We start from the raw sequence: 14,479 nt of genomic DNA on the forward strand, positions 1-14,479 counted from the left end.
ATTTCTCTCACAGTTCTCCCTCTTCTACTTACTTCTCTTGACTTTATCACAAAGAAACTACTTCGAAGTCTCTAGAGGCTTCTATCTGGATTCACAATCCAACATGGCTGATTTGGAAAAGAAGGAGGCCGTACCGAGTCACGAAGGCGTCTTGACACCACCTTCGCCATCGTCAGCGCCGTCAGACAAGGAAAAAGCTGTTGACACTCAGATACTCAACGGGGCTCAAGATGCTGATCCGCCACGAACTATTCACGGTGTCAAGGTATGTTGTATCATCCTGCCAGCCCCTCTCAGCCCCTTCCCGTCCCCCGAAGGCATTGTGAAAACTGAGCTAAGGTGTTTGTTCTTCAGTGGTTCCTCATAATTTGCGCCCTCCTCTCCGCTTTATTCCTCTACGCCTTAGACAACACTGTTGTCGCCAATGTCCAAGCAAAAGTCGTCCAGACATACCACCGCGTCGATCTCGTTCCATGGCTTGGTGTTTCGTTCGCATTGGCTTCAGCGGCCACGACTCTTCCCTGGTCGAAAGCATACGGAACCTTTTCGGCTAAGAAGTTATATCTTGGGTCTACGACTGTGTTCATGGCCGCCTCCGCGCTCTGCGGCGCCGCTCCCGACATCAACTCCTTCATTGTCGGTCGCGCAATCGCGGGTGCGGGTGGTTGCGGAATGTACATGGGACTCCTCACACTGTTGTCAGTGACTACCACTAATGTCGAACGCCCCAAATATCTGAGTCTTACCGGATTCATCTGGGGCATTGGTACTGTTCTCGGTCCCGTGGTTGGAGGTGCCATCAGCGAGAGCAAAGCCACTTGGCGTTGGGCTTTCTATCTGAACCTCCTGGTCGGTGCTGTCGTGGGACCAATCTACATCATCCTACTTCCAGACTTCAAACCGCAAGCTGGCGTGCCTCTCACTCAACGCTTGGCGCAAATCGATTACGTTGGTACCGTTCTGTCCATTGGTGCTATGCTCTGCGTTATCATGGCCATGAACTTTGGCGGGGTTCTTTGGGATTGGAACGAGGGCGAAAGCATTGGTTTGTTTGTGGCAGCGGGTGTTTTGATTATTCTCTTCGTCTCGCAGCAAGTCTACTTCATTGGCACATCGCGAGAGAATCGTCTGTTTCCCATGCATTTCTGGAAGAGCCGAACCATGATTTGCCTTTTCTTCACAATGAGTACGTTTCGCTCCATCCTGTTTGCCCAATCCCCGCAATTACTAATACCAGACTACCAGTGCTTGCGACTTTCGGAAGCTTCATTGGCATCTTTTACCTGCCGCTGTATTATCAGTTTACCCGCGGAATCTCGGCAGTTGAGACCTCCGTCCATCTCTTACCTTTCATCCTATTTCTAGTAGCCTTCAATCTACTCAATGGGCAATTTATGGGACGTACTGGATACTACTACCCATGGTACATCGCCGGTTCAGCTCTCGAACTTATCGGCGGCGTTCTTCTCTGTAAGCCATGGCCCTATTCTTCCAACGCACGTCTATTGACCTTTACAATCAGACATCGTCGATGAACACACCTCAAATGCTAAGATTTACGGATACACCATCATCCTAGGCACAGGCGTCGGCTGTTTCTGCCAAGCTGGATTCGCCGTTGCCCAGATGAAGGTTCAACCGAATGAGATCCCTTACAGTGTTGGGTTCATGACTGTTGGTCAAATGATCGGCATCGTCCTCGGCACGGGCATGTCAGGAGCGCTTTTTGTCAACTATGGCCAACGTGCACTGGCGCAAGTATTCCCTGATGTCTCTGCCGACGTGATCTCCGACGCCCTCGCAGGCGTGGGTAGCGGCTTGATCGACTCGGCCTCACCCGAGGTGAGAGCTGAGGCAATCCATGGCATCACTCGAGCAATTCAATTGGCTTATGTGCCAATCATTGCTGCTGGAGCAATTTGCTTGGTGTGCAGTATTTTCATGCGCAGGGAAAAGGTCTTCTGATTTTCTCACCTGCATGTTTAAGGTCTACGCCGTTACGCAGACGACCATTAAGACTTTCGACGTTAATAACTGCGAAGATAGATGATAAAAGCCATGGGGGAGCTTGAAATGCTACACAGTATCTCCTCTGGTTCTAAGCACAAATCATCATTCATGTTGGCAATTCTAGTGCGGCGAAGCGGCAAGCTCTAAATTGATTTTTGACTCTTGACGCCTGATGCTGGCCATAACATATTGCCTTCTGCAAAAGTTGAGTTGAACAACTAGAACAACTACTGAAGGGTAACCGTTCCGGAGGTGGAGTCCTCCATGAAGATGCCGCCAAAGATGACTGCCTCCTTGATGCCAGTGGGCTGGGTCGCAGTTCCAACGGGGTTCTTCTGCAGAGAGAAGTGGTATTCGCCAAGACCGGCGAGATCTGCAATCTGTTAGCCTGGCAGTCTCTCCATGATTGGGTAAGGTACCACTTGCCATTAGCGACAGGCTCAGTGACCTGCTTCAAAGGATCATTGGCGGTGCTGTGGAACACTTGGACGGTGCTATGGAACACGATTAGTCAAATGAACATTCACTAGAGAGGATACTGTGAAGAAGCACATACTTGGCATTGAAGTCCATTTTGATGGCAAAGTTCTCGAACTGGCCCTCGCCGAACGGTGTCGAGAAGATCTTGGCAGCCGGAGTTGTCTGGGAGTTACCAAAGACCGCGATCTCGTTGCCGTTGTCGGCTCCAGTGCGAACATCAATCTGGTGGAAGGAGAAATCCTTGGACTCAAGGTTGAAAACCTGATAGTCGTGCGTAACATTGAGGGGCTTGGTAGCGTCGCGCTGAATAGAGAAGTGCATCGTTCGGACGCCAGTGACGGCCACATCATTGAGCTGAGATCTGATGCTAGGGAGCAGATCGGCACGACGAATGTTCGCCTGAGCTTCACCACCCTTGGGGACGAAGACAGACTTGTCATCAATGTTGATAGCAAAAGCCTTGGTGTTGGTTGCTTTGTCGAACTAGTAGTTGTAAGCAACAATCAAGAATCTTTAGGCAAGTGGAGTTGATACGTACAAGTGAGGCCTGGCCTTCGGGGAAAGTGATGATGTCGCTGAAAACAAGACCTAACCCATTCTTAGCTTTGATCCGAGCACGATTAAGTAGCATCGAGAGACAACTTACCATCGCCCTTGACTACAGCACTCTTGAACACACTCTCGAGGACATTGAAGTTCTCGGGTGTCGCGTCTGCCTTGATACGCCCATCAGGTAAGACAAGAGCAGAAGTGTTCCCGGCCTTTGCACCAGCGCCACCGGCAGCGGCGCCGCCCGCAGCGGCTCCGCCAGCGGTAGCACCGCCGGCATTAGCAGTGCCGTTCTTTGCCGCACCTCCGGCAGCACCGTTGTTTCCATTCTTTTTGCCATTCTGCTTGCCCTTGGCAGCGTTGGCACCGTTGTTGTTATTGTTGGCTCCATTGCCTCTGGGCGCTAGAACAGCACCACCAATGGCGGGAACGGGGTTGGCAGCCACAGAGGCGGCCAAGAGACCAACGAGGGTAAGGAAAGAGGGCTTCATTTTGATTTATGTTTAGATCTCGAGACACTCTAGAGAACGTGAGAGTTAAGTTTCCTGGCGTATACAAACGAATGGATGCAGAGAAAAGCAATGGCCGGCACTGCGCGAAAAGAAAGTAAGTTGCAAAAGAAGAAAGCGAAAAAGAAGGTTGGACCCAAGATATTGAAGAGAGAGTGATGATTACTTTTCCTATTTGCACGGGATCAAAAGCGTTTCTCATGATGATATATGCTATCAGAATGAGCTGCCAGAGACCATCGCCATCGTTCCCATGCCATCCGAAGATAGAGTTCAAGACTTCAGACTGCATCTGTCCGCAGACTTGCGACGAAGTTTCCCCTTCTCTGACTCGGAAGTTTTGGCATGATTCTGTAGCGAAGTCTGATGTTTTAGGTGTAAAAGTCAAAATTTAGAGCCGCATTGCGACAATGCTGACACTTACCCAAGTCCGAGAGATGGTGTGCTGGGCAAAAAGAAAAAGGAGTTCGGCCAAAGAGGGCCCCAAAGAAACTTTAATCGGGCACGCAACTGTTGGAGGAGTCTGGGGCAGTTTTTAGTCGGAGACTTTACGGTTCGGCGCTTGTTAAACAGGGGTGTGGCTTGGCAGGGGTCGAGGAGACGACGTGCTCGAGTCAATTCAGGGAGTTTTGGCCAAGAAGTTCAAGTTTCGTTACATGATGTTCACCGTCTTAGGAGGTACGGGGTCATGGTTCCATGGAGTCGGATTCGGGATCTTCGGACGATGAGTCTAAATCCTCTCTCCGCCCTACACATATTACCAACCTGTCGTTGATATTACTTGCTCATATGTTGCCTCCCACCCAGGCCGCCGGGCATTCCGAGCACTCCGCCATGCATGCTGCCCAGAGAAATACGCGCCAATCCTGCCACAGTCTTGCTTTATGCATGTTTGGGCAGGGCCAGGCCACGCAAGATGACTTGATTCATCAATTATTCTGAGAACGGGTGATGCTCTCCGTACGAGGACGCCCGTCCAGCAGTCAACGTGGAGAATTGCGTGGTGCGAATGATTTCTAGACACAGGACAACTCCACTAATATCCAAGTTCGCGAAGTGCCGTCTGAGGACCCAAAGTTCGTTCCATCAGGTTCCATCCGATCTGAAGTCCGTCTTCGCCAATAGGTTGATTGACATACAGGCCCAAGAGATCTGTACTGGCTGATCTTATGACCTGAAGTCTCAAGTTGCGATGAAACCGTCGCCCTCTGGGTGTTGTTCCTCAGAGCTTGCATGTACAATCAGTTCGGGCCTTGTAGCTCGCCACTGCGCTAGTCACAATGTGCCATTCAGACATCGCCGAGATGAAACAGGCCGATTCAGATCGCCGGTCATCGGCGTCCGCGATAATTGAGCCACAACTGCCTCAGCTTCACTCCCTGGTACTTGACCCGGGGGAACATGAGCGACTAAACAGGTTCCTGAGATGACGCATTGATGTGTTATAGTCAGTAGAACCGACAGCCGGCGAGGGTAATAATATATGTCAATTACCCATCCATGTTGGGAGTCAAGTCATTAAGCCAATCTCTAGCAGTTCTATAGTTTGAATGATGTGTCAAGCTCCCTATGAATTTGTGTTCAGTACATGCACAAGAGTATATGTAGTTCAAACAGTATCTGAGGTTCATATGAAGGATGAGCCTTGCCGTTTAGATCTGTCTGTAGATGCAGGAAGCCACCCCAATCACGATTGTCTTCCGGTAGTAGAATACACCACTGTCTCATGGCAACAGAGCCTGCGTATAAGCAAATGATCGGTGTTACATACCATATGTTCAGATGCTATTCATTCTCAATTAGAAAAGAAGCATTTCGCGATATTAATGAACATAATAGGCTACAAGTGAGGGAGTCTGATATTTTTATCGACCAAGGGTATTATGGGACGCTGATCATCTACTAAGGTAATAAGTGATCTATACGAAACCTCACTGGTCCAAAACAATCAAGTGAGCCTGAAAGCCAAGATTTCTACCCGCCAAACTAGTGCCGTGCGCCTGTTTGTTCGACCAGACTCGACTTGAGCGTGGAACGGGGGTGGATAAGTTGTTCCCCACGTCTCCATAACCAAAACCCCAACTTATTAGCATTTCCACCGAAGCTCCACCGATCTACACCGAGCTCGGTGTACCCCGCACTGGAACTAATCCCGATTACTCAAGCGAGCCGAGGCAAATGGATGTAACACATCATGTTTACCCCGGATATCCCCCAACCTCGCTAGCCTCTCGCATTCTCCATGGACTCTTTTTATACATCTCATCAGATTCAACAAAACCCTCAAAGACTCAATTCATACAAGTTGGCACCTAATCACACCAATCGTGCGTGACACACATCGACTACAACTCAACAACTTCAAAACCTCTCTTCTCAACCTTGAACCCCGGTGAAACGTTCTCCTCCCCCCTTAAGCATCGACTCCGCCTCCGCCTCAACCACCTTCATCCACGAGCTTTACGGAGTCCCTTGTACGGGTAACATCACACAATTTCCACCTCTGCAATGTCACACACGCCCAACTTCGCCAGCCCTCCTCCCGATGTCGGCCCGGACGCCGCCGTCTCCTTCCCCCGCAAGCATATCATGTTAATCACCCTCAACCGGCCCCGCCACCTGAACTCAATCTACTCGGAACTTCACTACTCCCTCGCCCGGCTTTACGAGTGGTATGACACGGAGCCAACCCTCCGCTGTGCCGTCCTAACGGGCACCGGGCGCGCCTTCTGCGCTGGCGCGGACCTGAAAGAGTGGAACGTCCGTAACACCACGGGCAAATCCAACAACCCGTCTTCCGTCAGCGCAGACCCGGCCCCACAAGCTCCGGTGGTGACAGCCGACCACCCGGACGCCAAGCCAGGTGAAAAGTGGCCATCCACCGCCGGCTTTGGCGGACTGTCGAATCGCGGTGGGAAGAAGCCTGTTATTGCTGCTGTCAATGGTCTGTGTCTCGGTGGCGGGATGGAGATGATTATCAATGCGGACTTGGTGTACGCGTCCACGAAGGCTAAGTTTGGACTTCCCGAGGTGACCATCGGTGTCATCGCCATCGCTGGCGCTCTCCCTCGTCTGATCAAGTCCGTGGGTCGCCAGCGTGCCACGGAGATGGCCCTGATTGGGAGAACGGACTACACTGCCGAGGAAATGGTATCCTGGGGACTTGTGAACAAGGTTGTGCAGCCCGACGACTTGATGGAGACTGCGCTGGGTGCCGCGGAGGCCATTGCGAGAAACTCGCCGGACTCAATCATCGTCTCGAGAGAGGGCCTAAAGACTGGGTGGGAGCCGATGGGTCCGATAGAGGCGACGGGTTTCATTGACCAGACGATTTATCGCAAGATGGAGGCGGGAGAAAACATGACTGAAGGCGTCAAGAGTTTCGTCGAGAAGAGAAAGCCGGTGTACAAGGATAGTAAGCTTTAAGGACAGCTGCGTAGCTTGGTCAATCTGAGGGAATTGTATTATTTCACTTTTGCTCTCTGCACACGGAAACATCATCTCCTTTACTGCTAGGCGGTGCGCAGACCGCGGGATATCATGAATCTCCTCCTAAAACAAATCGCGAACCCCTTTTCAGCCCGGCGGGTATGGGCCCAACCACTTATTACACTTTCCCCCCTTCCCTACGGCGGTCTTAACCTAGTGAGTGAACTCCTCCTTGTTCTCCACACGGAGAACATCTCCAGAGCCGGACTCGGAATCTTTCTCATTGAGAGCGTGTGACGCTTCGCCAGGCGTGCCCATGCTCGACTTCCAGTACAATTGCACCTTGCCGCCCGTGAAAAGTCTGTCGATCTGCTCCAAGCTGAGGTTCTGCGTCTCGGGGTAGAAGAAGTAGATGAGAGGGATGAAGAAGGCGTTGAAGATGCAGAAGTAGACATAGGTTCTCCACCCAATGCTCTTGATACTGACGGGCGTGATCTCGACGACGAGGAAGGTAAAGATCCAGTTCGAAGCGGTCGCGAGGGCGGCAGCACGGGTACGGATGGCCAAGGGCGCATATTCGGCAGGCAACAGCCACGGGATGGCGAGCAGGCCGACGGCGAAGAAGAAGTTGAAGAGGAAGAGCATGACGATGGCGACGATTCCGGCGGGGACGCTGCCGTTGGAGACGGTGCCTGCGAGGATTGCCATGCATGCGCATTGGCCGGCGGCGGCGAACAGCATGAGCTTTCTGCGGCCGAGGCGGTCGATGATCCAGATAGGGATGAGGGAAGAGAAGAAGTAGGCGACACCGTTGAAACCTGCGAGCAGGAGGGAGAGGTTGTGTGACATGCCGACAGACTCCTGGAAGATGACCGGGGCGTACTGGGACAAGTTAGCATCACGGCTCAGGTGAAACTGGGTATATCATCTGCCCAAACTTGAGGGTAAATACAGGAGAAAGCTTACATAGGTGATCAAGTTGATACCACTCAGTTGTTGCATGAACTGGCCACCGATACCCAACAAGGTCCGGTAGAGGAACTTTTGGTCGCCGTTCTTGAACATCATCTTGAAGCTACCAGTATTGGCAGCCTCTCGCTCCTCTCTGATGGCAGCTTGAATCTCGGCCAGGTTTCGCTCCAGCTTGGCCTCGTTCTCGGTAATGGACGTGGCGTCCTTCTCCACCGCCCAGAGGATGTGCTTGGCCTCATCGTGGCGGTCGTGGGCAATGAGCCATCTGGGCGACTCAGGCAACACCAGGATTCCGAGGAAGGTAACCAGGGCGAACAAAATCTGCAGGGCGAGAGGGAAGCGGAACTGAGCGTCGTTGGAGACGTAGCTCATGCCGTAGTCCACCCAGTATGCGGACATGACGCCAAAGATGTTGATGGCTAGTTCAATAGCAAGACCCTTGCCGCGATTATCCGCCTTCATGAGTTCCGAGTGCCACACAGCTGCCGGGAATTAGCGTCACCTGTAACCGTGATGAGGAAGTCATGAAAAAGTGACTCACGAATAGTACTAGTATTCATGCCATTACCAAGTCCAGCAACGATGCGTCCCACAATCATCTGCGGGATCCCAAAAGCAGAAGCCTGCAGCGCGGCACCGATACTCAGCACGACGCATCCCAGCATGATGCACTTGCGGCGTCCGAGTCTTTCACCGACAAGGAGGCAGAAGATGGCACCAAAGAAACATCCAATCTCGTAAATGGCCACGACGGTGCCCTGCAGCGAGGAGCTGCCGCCGCCGCCGTTGGTGGTGTCGATTTCGGGGAACGTCCGGGTGAAGGCGTAGCCGGTGAGCAGGCCGGACATGACGCCCTGGTCATAGCCGAAGAGGAGGAAGCCGGAGCCGGCCGTGGCCGTGATGGCCCAGTTGAGAGGCCTTCCGACGAGGATGGTCATGGTGAACGGGGTGTATGATTGGAGAGACGATGAGGGAAATGCGGCTGAAAGGATGGAAATAACCTCACGCGATTGGGACTGGATCGCGAGATGAGATTGAGAAGGGAAAAAAAGAGACGAGATGACTCGAGGCCAGGGAGGTGGACAAAGAACGGACCTCTCTTGTTTCCACGATGGATGGGGAATGTGGTTCTATATGTACCGATCCAAGCATGCCACGCAAAGCAAAGGGAAAAAGTCTTTGGTGTTGAAGGAGAAAAAGGGTACACTGCAGCCGCTAGCTCCAATCTCTTCTTGGCCAGTCTGCTCTTCTTCCCGTTGTTTGAAGCAACGTCATTTGATTGCTGCAAAACCTTGTAGAGACTCAAGTGTGTCAAGTCGGCTGCATCTTTTCCCACCTTGGAGATGGGAGAGGAGAGTCCCTCTCTCCCCCCACAAAGAGTACCGCAATGCGGGGACCCCAGCGCGGAGGTTGATTAAGCCAAAGCAAAGACAACATGCTGACGGGGTGAAGAGGACCAGGAGGGTTGTACTTGGGATACAGTCCCTGGCCTGGTTACGGTTTCTGCGGGCAGTTGGACGCGCATAGTTGGGTGAGAATGGCTGTCCAAATGACTCGCGACGGGGTAGACTTTGAACAGAGAACCGTTGTCCTATTTGCTCCAAGCTCGCGAGTTTCCGGGATGCGGGCGCGAAAGAATTTTCCCCCTCTTGGCCTCCCAATTCTAACGGTATTAGAGACTAGGAAGTATATGGCTACGAACAACGTTGTATGCATTTCCTATATGCAGGCGGAACCGTCCTTCTCGCCCAACCTCCGGATAGGCTTGTTTGCTTTACGCAATTACTTGGGACTCTGGGAGAAAAAGCCAAGGTTCCGTCTGCGAATCCGGGGGGCTATTGCTGGAGGGGTTAGAGTCTTAAGAGACTAAACGGACAGGGACAAGGGTGAAAATCGCCGAGCTTGGGCCATGGCGTAAAGATGCGTGGAGCTGCCTTCTGCAGGAAGATAAGGAAGTTGAAAGCGCTTTTTCTTTCTTTCTTTTTTTTTTCCTTTTTCACTGTGACCGGTGGGATTTCACCCGTTCATCCTCTGCCTGTGCCTCTTCGGTGCTCCGGCTCTCTCCGAGGCGTAAAGCCAACAACGGCCGACCAAATATGGCGGTATAAGACTCCCTTCGCGTGTCTTTTCAGGCCGGCGTCGACGCCCTCCCATAATTATTATCTAATTCCAGGAAAGGCCACTCGTAGCGCTTTTTTCGGGAAGAAAGCAAGCAAGTTGCCGCTGAGCCGCTGGACAAGACCTGCGGCTCGACCTGCCACACACTCCATGGCTCCAAACCCTTGACGGACTTTTCTCCGATCTTGTCGCCAATACGAATCTGTCCAAGCAGAACCGAGTATTCCTCTTCCTCGTCTAAGCAAGATCCCTGTGGCTTGGTGGCTGGACAGGTCTACTTGCCGCGGGATGATGAACGCCGCAGTGGCAGCACCAACTAAATAGGTGCTATAGCAATCAACGTGGTGGCCTTTCAACTGCCGGGACGCGTGAAACCACATCTGATCAGCCACATCTCAAGGTACCTCATCTCGAATGCGCCTCGGGTTGCCGTCCCGATCGCATCCCCTGTCGAGGGAAGTACATCTCAGCCATCTCATGGGTAGCGTAACTGTGAGGACCGGGACCGAGCCAAAACAACCGCGCTTATTTCATCCCTCGAACCATCCCTAGCAGGAGACGGGGAAATGAGGTCATCCTCGTACTTTTTGTCTCACCCCGGCTGGTCCCTGGTCACTCCTCCGCAAACCCGCATGAACGCTGCACCATGGGGAGGCTTCCGCCTGCCGCCAGTAAGCCGCTACGGAGTACTTGGTCTCCGTAGTATTAGCAGTATTACTCGCGGGCAGCTTCCTGGGGATGGAAGAGGGTGGGAGGGGGGAAGGGGAAAGTGTGGAGATGATGACCCACGCCTTTGACCTTGGAAAAACCGTCTTGTCCCGACATCTGTACCCGCCAATCTCGTCCCGTGGGGCAGCTTTCCTCGGACCAAATTGGATCCCAACGTCAGATTGTTAACCCGCGGGGGTGGTGGGAGGGGAGGAGGGGCGCGGCGCTTGTTTCTTGATGCTAGCCTCGGATTCCAGCAGTTCGGAGACCGCGTGCCTGTCAACCACTGTAACGGGTCCTTGACTGAGTCGCGTGGTTTTTCTTTGAAGTCATGAGGTATCAGTAGTAACGGTAATGCCACGCGCGGGAGGTATTCTTCATAGACTTGATGCTGATCCGATACTAGAGCCGACGCAGAATATTGACGCGTTACGTGGAGGTCTCGTTGCGCCAATGCCTTCCCCAGCGGCTAGAGCTGCTCACACGAGATTTAGTGTCAGAGCACTTCATTCCATCTTTAAATCATCAAAGTAGAAGAAAGAGAAAGAGAGAAACATAACGTAACGTAAGAAAAGTCTTTGTCTCGTTCGTCACCGGGATACTAACCGTCTCCCAAGTCACCCCAAAACTCCTTCAGGTCATCTGCCCTCCACTTGGTGCCCCATCCGCTCTCTGTCTCGATCTTTTCTAGTAACTCTAGTATCGCGCGATGTTCCGCGGGATGGCTCATGCAACGTCCCGCAATCCATAGGGGCTGGACGCTGTTGGTCCACGCCCCGTGGTGATGATTAGTCATTGAAATTCCGCAAATCTGCCTGGCGTGCCAGAGCGCTGAGCGAGGCCTCGGCGATAGTCGTAGAGAGGCTGGCCTGTTCTGCAGCATCAAGAGTGACGCTGTGTGGTATAATTGATTCCCTGAGATGGCGGCAGGGTTGCTGTACAAGATCTTCGGGAAGGGTTCCGCGTCCGATGAGGGTATCGACATGATGTGCTGCATCTCGGATGGCCGGCGGCTGTGCCAGTCTTCGACATATCTCCAAAGCCTCATCCACCGTACTCGATATCTCATGTCATTTCTCGGCCCGTCAAAGAATAGTCCACCTGGATTGGCCTTGGCTAGTGGAGCAAGCAAGTCGAGAACCTGGGCACACAGATAGACTGCGTAATTGGCCCACATATCGTGGCCGGGGTTGGTGAGGAACAAACCAGCGTCTGTTTCGAGATCGACAGGTGATGCCCAATGGCTGACGGGTATCAAGGTCTTGACCGACGAGATGAGGCCACCGCAGACGTCCATTCTGACAAAACACCAAAATAACGCCTGCTCGACGCCACCCACAAAACCGTTCATCCCGACGGCCTCCATCAGACTGGCGCAGCCGTCGAGATGTCTGCGCCAGGCTTTGGGGGAACAGCTGGCCATTTCTAGAACGCAGAGCACAACGCATGAGGCTATAACGGCTGTTGTCCGCGTCGGCAGTTGGGGTAAGAGTAGGTGTATCGCTTCTTGATAAAGAGCCAGGCTCTGGTCTGTAGGCCGACTCCTGTCTTTGAGCTCCATTTGTCGGGCTGAAAGAGCCAGCATAGAATACCGCAAATGATCGTGTGACCGGGCCATTGTTGGGAGAGAATGCTGAAAGTGACGCTGATTGTCGAATTTGTCTAGCCAGGGAGAGATCTCGTCCACCCAGTTCTTCCATAGCGCGCACTCCTCCTCCAGTGGAAGACGAGGGGGCTCGTGATCAGAAGATATCTCGCCAACCGTCTCGACCGCCTCATTCGACGAAGAAGGCCCGGAGCTGGCGTCAATGGATCTTCGTCTGGAGTTCTGGCCAGAGGCCGGTGAGGCTGGTCTCGTAGGACCATTAGAGCGAACCTCTTGGATGAGATGGTTTCGCAACGTAGAATGGAGCTCGTGGTATGCCGAGCCTGGCAAAAAGATACCATCTTCGTAGGAGCCCTCGGGCGTGAACATCTGGTCCATAAAGTCGAACGGCGCATCCATCATAGGGTCGATGGCTAAGGTTGTGACTGGAAGACCGGTGACAGTGGAAACGGGAAGCTCGTGCGCTCCTTGGCCTGCGCCTCCCTGGCTTAGGTAGATGAGATTTGCAACAGCGCTGTCGGTGATGACTTGTGATGCTGAGGAGGGTGAAGCCTGGAAGTCCATGCGGTCGCCTGTAGGATGGTGTCCTTTGTCACTCGCCGCATCCTCCCGCCGTGTCGAGGGTGTCAGAAGGGAGCCATAGCCCGGGATGGAGACGTGGTCCGTCGGTGCAGAGCTAGGGCCAGATGAAGATAATGTCCTCTTTGCTGTGCTCGATCCCGCAACAGATGCAGTGTTGCCGCCGGCCGTGGAGGTGGTGTAGGATACGGGACTGTCAAAGTTCTTTGCGTCATCGTCTTCGTGCTGCGGGCCTTGTATTCCGCTCTCGATGGGTGATATATCCGGTTCAAGCTCTCGATCTGAATCATAGTCGTGGAAGCCGGGCGGTAGGTGATAGTCGCGGATGACCTCGCTGGTGACGTCGAGTATCTCAAAGTGACGACGAGGTGGCGGCCGCCGAGCCTTCTTCATCGACGGGTGATCCTGCAATATCGTCTGGGCGTTCTCGGCCCGGAATGTTACCTTGATACCCCATTCGCAAATCTCCTTCCGCCTTGAGCACCCACCGCAGGCCGGACGGCCCTCGTCGCACTTGCGCTTCTTGCGGCGACAGTTGAGACAGCCCGTCCGGGTCCGGGTCCTCTTCTTCTTTGCCGGCGGAGGTCCATCGGCCGCTGCCGTGGCCGGGTTGGTCGGGGGACGTGGGCCCCTGTCATCGTCGACGACGGGAGACGGCTGGCGTTGCGTCTCGTCGTCGGCGGCCATGATGGAGTCGAGCTCATCGGCACGAGCTGTGGGCGTGGTCTAGACCGTCTGGACTCGGGCATCCGAATTCGCAATCCGTAAGCGCAGCGGCAACTCTCCGGTGTGGTGGAACTTGACACAAATCCGCTGCAGAACGGGTGGTGCCGGGGGTATGTCCCCCTCCACAATTGGAAAGAGATAAGAAAAGGGAAACTGGTTGAAAGGGTGAAAAAGGTTATGTGAGATGTTCGTGGAGCAGAAAGCGCTTCGACATGCGTTTCCACGGAGGAGCGGGCGCGGCTGTGAGTAGGTCGAAATGGAATGTGTATAAGGCAAGGAGCGGTAAAATAATATGGGCCACGTCGTTGAACCCTCGAGCCCCAATGGTCAGGAGCCCGGACTTGGAACAGCCGTTGAACGTAGTGAAGGGTAGTAGGAGAGAAAAGGGTATCTTGCGGGATTGCGTTAGCTCCCCGGTCCGCAAGACGTGTGATATCAAACAAAGTTTACTATTCACATCTGCCGAGAGCCAGACATCCGCTGTACCCCGGCGCTTGGCAACATGCAGTCAACGAACTTCAGATCGACTTGTTGATGCCCAATGGCAGCAGCCTCTTCACAGCAGTGTGATCGCAACTGACTCCCTGCTCTGCCGTTGATTATGATGAAGACTTGTGAGGGCGGCTGCGTATTCGGCCGTGGCTGAGGGAGCTATGGCACCCAGACAATGACAATGCCACGGGGAGGCAGACAGACGAAAAAAACAGAGACACACACATGAGGGAGAGATTCTGCGGGGAGAAAGTCTGGGGGAAGCTGTAAGCGGTGTCGGACGGACTCTGCTAAACTGGCG

The 14,479-nt window shown here is 53.3% G+C and overlaps 5 protein-coding genes across 5 annotated transcripts; 2 read left to right on the forward strand and 3 right to left on the reverse strand.

The window, feature by feature from the left end:
- Positions 1-103: 103 nt before the first annotated feature.
- CABS01_09778 (uncharacterized protein) lies at positions 104-1,965 on the forward strand (the record flags this gene model as incomplete). Its single annotated transcript, XM_060543135.1, has 4 exons — positions 104-265; positions 355-1,186; positions 1,246-1,470; positions 1,523-1,965. The coding sequence occupies 4 exons, from the start codon at positions 104-106 to the stop codon at positions 1,963-1,965; spliced, it is 1,662 nt and encodes a 553-aa protein (XP_060399833.1).
- Positions 1,966-2,237: 272 nt separating this feature from the next.
- CABS01_09779 (uncharacterized protein) lies at positions 2,238-3,530 on the reverse strand (the record flags this gene model as incomplete). Its single annotated transcript, XM_060543136.1, has 5 exons — positions 2,238-2,390; positions 2,447-2,504; positions 2,567-2,973; positions 3,029-3,078; positions 3,137-3,530. The coding sequence occupies 5 exons, from the start codon at positions 3,528-3,530 to the stop codon at positions 2,238-2,240; spliced, it is 1,062 nt and encodes a 353-aa protein (XP_060399834.1).
- A 2,526-nt stretch (positions 3,531-6,056) lies between these two features.
- Positions 6,057-6,974, forward strand: CABS01_09780 (enoyl-CoA hydratase/isomerase; the record flags this gene model as incomplete). The annotated part of the gene is made up of 1 exon (XM_060543137.1): positions 6,057-6,974. The coding sequence occupies one exon, from the start codon at positions 6,057-6,059 to the stop codon at positions 6,972-6,974; it is 918 nt and encodes a 305-aa protein (XP_060399835.1).
- Positions 6,975-7,190: 216 nt separating this feature from the next.
- CABS01_09781 (uncharacterized protein) lies at positions 7,191-8,887 on the reverse strand (the record flags this gene model as incomplete). Its single annotated transcript, XM_060543138.1, has 3 exons — positions 7,191-7,859; positions 7,944-8,431; positions 8,491-8,887. 3 exons carry the CDS (start codon positions 8,885-8,887, stop codon positions 7,191-7,193), a joined length of 1,554 nt encoding a protein of 517 aa, XP_060399836.1.
- A 2,489-nt stretch (positions 8,888-11,376) lies between these two features.
- CABS01_09782 (uncharacterized protein) lies at positions 11,377-13,647 on the reverse strand (the record flags this gene model as incomplete). The annotated part of the gene is made up of 1 exon (XM_060543139.1): positions 11,377-13,647. The coding sequence occupies one exon, from the start codon at positions 13,645-13,647 to the stop codon at positions 11,377-11,379; it is 2,271 nt and encodes a 756-aa protein (XP_060399837.1).
- Between the last annotated feature and the right edge of the window lie 832 nt (positions 13,648-14,479).

Source organism: Colletotrichum abscissum (genome assembly GCF_030869225.1).
Source record: "Colletotrichum abscissum strain IMI 504890 chromosome Unknown Scaffold_24.1, whole genome shotgun sequence".
NCBI classification, from domain to species: Eukaryota; Fungi; Ascomycota; class Sordariomycetes; order Glomerellales; family Glomerellaceae; genus Colletotrichum; species Colletotrichum abscissum.